A 3924-nucleotide genomic window follows, 5' to 3' on the forward strand; every position below is an offset into this window, starting at 1 on the left:
TGCAAAAAACGAATGGAAACATATCTACTTTGAATCAAACTCCACCTGTGTTTAACAAACCAAGGAACGTTCGAAGTTGTCAATGCTGTAATAGCACCAACCGAGTCTGAACGAACAAGGACCTTGTTTTCAAACTTTTTCTGTTAAAGGTAAGTTTATCTAGTTTACAATTTAGTCTCAGAAATCAATTTCCGACTTATAACAAAGTGTGTAGATATTTTTGAGTTAACTTATATAAAATTCAACTTTTTTATGAATTCTTTCTTTTTGTGTTAGCTTTGTCTTTCTATTTGATTCAAGATTGATGAAATTTTTTAGGATTTGGATTAGTTCTGCTTGGTCTTTCATCCTTCTTCTATTGTGAAATTTGATTTCCTTTATATTTTCTTGAATCAACGTACATAGAAATGCAATTTTTACTGGACGTATTGCCTTGGAAAACAAAAGACCAAGCAAGCAAATTTTTTCTCTCTCCTAACTTTGCTCTGGCGATTTTAGGGTTTTCAAGTTTTTTTCAAAAACTTTTTTCCGCGCTTCATCTTGGATCATCTCTTTGGTGATCAGAGATGGGGGAACAATCGGTTGGTGATCTAGTCATCAAAAGCTAACGTTTGATGAACTTGTTATGGGAAAAAACAAAAAGAATCATATTTCTACTGCTATCAACATTACTACTCTACCAAACCTTACTATCAAAGATGGAAAACCAGCTGTGGTTATTCCGCAAGATTATTATGAAGAGGGCTGTCAAATATGGTGCCTCAGTCTCATTGGGAGGCTGGATCTCAAGGGTATCAAACTCAATGATGTTAAGATTAACTTGGAACAACAATGTAAGCTTGGAGAGACTAAGGTGCAGTTCATCCCCATGAACCGGGGATTCTTCATCATCAAGTTGTTAACACAGGAAGACAAAGAAAAAGTTTATCGTGAGGGTAACAAGGATCCATGGACTGTGAACGAGCAACCTTTACGTCTGATCGTTCACAAAAAAAAAAGATCGAATTTTGTCCCCTTTGGTTTATGGGGGTAGGGAGAATTGTGCTCCAATTTTGTAATTCTTGTAATTACGTTTTTTTTTGCTTAATAAACCTTTTTTGACCTAGCAAAAAAAAAGATCGAATGGTATCCAGGGTTCGATGCTGATAAACAATGTACCTCTCACTCTACCGTCTGGGTCAAGTTTCCAGGTCTTCCGGTTGAAATGTGGGTGGAGAAGACGCTGTTAGCTTTGGGCAAATCTCTTGGAACTCCTATTGTGGTTGATAAGCGAACCCTAAACCATGAGTATGGGAATTACGCCTCAGTCCTGATCGATATTGATTTTGCAAGGCTTAATACAGATTATGTTTAGGTTGAAGCTGGTGGGCTCAATTTTTTGCAACCATTTGAAATCTTGAAAAGGCCGAAATACTGTTCCAAGTGCAAAATAGTTGGTCACCTAGACTCAGAGTGCAGAAAGAAGCATGTTACTGCAGTTAATACGCCACCCGCTACCGCCAGTACGTCGCAGCAATCTAATGCTCTAGTTATCCACCAGGGTGACACTAATACAACATGGCAAGTAGTAGGTCAAAAGAAGAATGGTAAAAAAATCGAAAGGGAACAGTTGATAACAACGTACAGTCTGCTACTGTGGGCATTGAAGACACTGTTGAGTTGGAACAACAGTTACAAGATGAACTCGTGAATTCCGAAGCTGTGCGCAGGGCAACAACTGAGTTTGAGAGAGCCAAACAAGCTAAGCTTGCGCATTCAGTTTTAGTTAACAGGGCAAAGTCGTTGACTATTGTTGCCTTGAATACTAAGCCAGTTGGGAATGTTGAATTGGCAAGAACTAGACTTCCTAATCCTGGTAGGATTCCTGTTTTATCTTTGTCTACACCGGTGTGTGATGCTCTTGAAGAAAGTTCGGAATATATCTCTCATAACAAACTCAATATTCTGGGATCAGTTGGTGAGACTTTGAATAACCCTCTTTTGGAGATTAATAAGGTTGATGAAGTAGCTAAACGTGCTAAGCAGCAGCAGTTGATAGCTCTTCAAGCAAAAATTGATGATTTGAGAGATAATGATTCCATATCGGACTCGAAAGAATCTGAATTGGGAGTTCGTGCTCGAAAGGGTTCTTCACCAAGATGAAAATCCTCCTCAAATACTTCTCATCAAGTAAAAGCTATCTAAAACTCAAACCCCCAAAGTTTAATTATGCGGGTTCTCTTTTGGAACATAAATGGAGTTGCTCGTGATGCAACTCAATGTAAACTTACAGAGTTAATTAGGGAGTTCAAGCCGGATATTTTTTGTCTTGCGGAACCAAAAGTTCATTGCTCGGTTGGTTTTGGTAATAGACTTCAGTTGGAAGGTTTTTATCCACATGTTATTCATAATGCGACTGTTTCTAGTATTGCTAATATGTGGATTTGCTACTTAAATGGTGTTGTTCCCTCAGTTATTAATAGGAGCAAACAAGCCATAACAGTTTTTTTTATGGAGTTCATATCTCGTTTGTTCATGCTAGTTATGTTCAGGTTACTAGGAGAAGGCTTTGGCAGCAGCTTAATAGCCATGATACGTCGATCTCGTGGCTTGTCATGGGAGATTTCAATTGTATCCTTCGACTTGATGAGAAAAAGGGTGGTCTTGAGCCTAGGACTTCAGCAATTAATGAATTTTCTGATTGGATGAATGATAATAATCTTTTCGAAGCAGATTTCTTGGGTACTAAATTTACTTGGACTAATGGTCAGTCGGGTTCTCACAGAATCATTAGTAAGTTGGATCGTGCTGTTATCAATGCTGCTTGGTTAGCGAAATTTGAGAATTGGCGGTGTAAAGCTCTTCCTAGAGAAGTTACCGACCATTCTACTCTTTTGGGATTTCCTTTTGCTGTTCCGAGACCTAAAAGAGCTCCTTTTCGCATTCAAAAAATGTGTTTTTTACACACTGATTTCTTCGTATGGTGAGTGACAATTGGAATATGCCAGTTCATGGTTCTCTTGATTTCATATTTACTTATAAACTCAAGAGGCTAAAGGGGGTGATTAAGGAATGGAATCTTATGGTTTTGGTAATATTCATTCTAGGTTGAAGCAAGACCAGCTGAGGTTTGAATCTGCGGCTCTTTGCTCGGATGAAGATCCTAATGATGTTTCCAAACTTAATCTTATGAAGGATGCTATGGCTAGGCTTAGTGAGACTCGACTTCAACATAACTCTATGCTTAAGAAAAAGGCAAGGAATCAGTGGCTTGTGGAGGGTTCAAGCAACACTACTTTCTTCCATAATAGTATTCGCATTCGTCGGATTCTAATACTATTTCAGAATTAACAGATAGTGATGGCCGTACTATTTCAGACTATGATCAGTTGCGTGACCATGTGGTGCAGTTTTATGAGGACAAATTTAATGGCCATGAGTCTGATTTGGATGCTAGTTTATTTGATTATGAGCATGTTGGTATCTCAGAGGAAGAAAGTCTTGCTATGGACAGACTTCCTACTCCTAACGAAATTAAACAAGCAGTTTTTGATCTTGGAGCTGATAGTGCTCCAGGGCCGGATGGTTTTTCTGGTTGTTTCTATCGTCATTGCTGGGATATTATTAATGAATATTTGATTAAGGAAATTATTTTTTGTTGGAATACTGGTCAGATTCCAAATGGGGCGAATTCAAGTCTTATCATCTTGCTTCCAAAAGTAAGAGGTGCAAATACTCTTCGTAATTTTCGACCTATTGGTCTTAATAATTTTTCCTTTAAAATTTTTACTAAGATCCTTGCTACTAGAGTTGGTAGTGTTTTGGATAAGCTTGTTTCTGAGGAACAGGTAGCCTTTATGAAGGGTCAGAATATCCATGGAAAACATCGGTTTGGCTTCTGAAATGGTTAATGAACTCCACATCAAGCGCAAGGATGGAAACATT

At 38.2% G+C, this 3924-nt stretch overlaps 1 protein-coding gene across 1 annotated transcript; it reads left to right on the top strand.

The window, feature by feature from the left end:
- The first annotated feature begins 625 nt into the window (after positions 1–625).
- Positions 626–2142, top strand: LOC113331693. The gene is made up of 4 exons (XM_026578351.1): positions 626–974; positions 1107–1261; positions 1355–1586; positions 1649–2142. The coding sequence occupies exons 1-4, from the start codon at positions 626–628 to the stop codon at positions 2140–2142; spliced, it is 1230 nt and encodes a 409-aa protein (XP_026434136.1).
- Positions 2143–3924: the final 1782 nt, after the last annotated feature.

This window comes from Papaver somniferum, unplaced genomic scaffold (assembly GCF_003573695.1).
Source record: "Papaver somniferum cultivar HN1 unplaced genomic scaffold, ASM357369v1 unplaced-scaffold_126, whole genome shotgun sequence".
Taxonomy (NCBI): Eukaryota; Viridiplantae; Streptophyta; class Magnoliopsida; order Ranunculales; family Papaveraceae; genus Papaver; species Papaver somniferum.

Bases quoted from the DNA above. Each gene is read 5' to 3' on its own strand.
- LOC113331693 (XM_026578351.1), top strand. From the start codon at position 626: ATGGGAAAAAACAAAAAGAATCATATTTCTACTGCTATCAACATTACT. The intron at 975-1,106 runs GTCTGATCGTTC...TTTTTGACCTAG, and splicing joins TGTGAACGAGCAACCTTTAC to CAAAAAAAAAGATCGAATGG. The intron at 1,262-1,354 runs GTTGATAAGCGA...GATTATGTTTAG, and splicing joins CTCTTGGAACTCCTATTGTG to GTTGAAGCTGGTGGGCTCAA.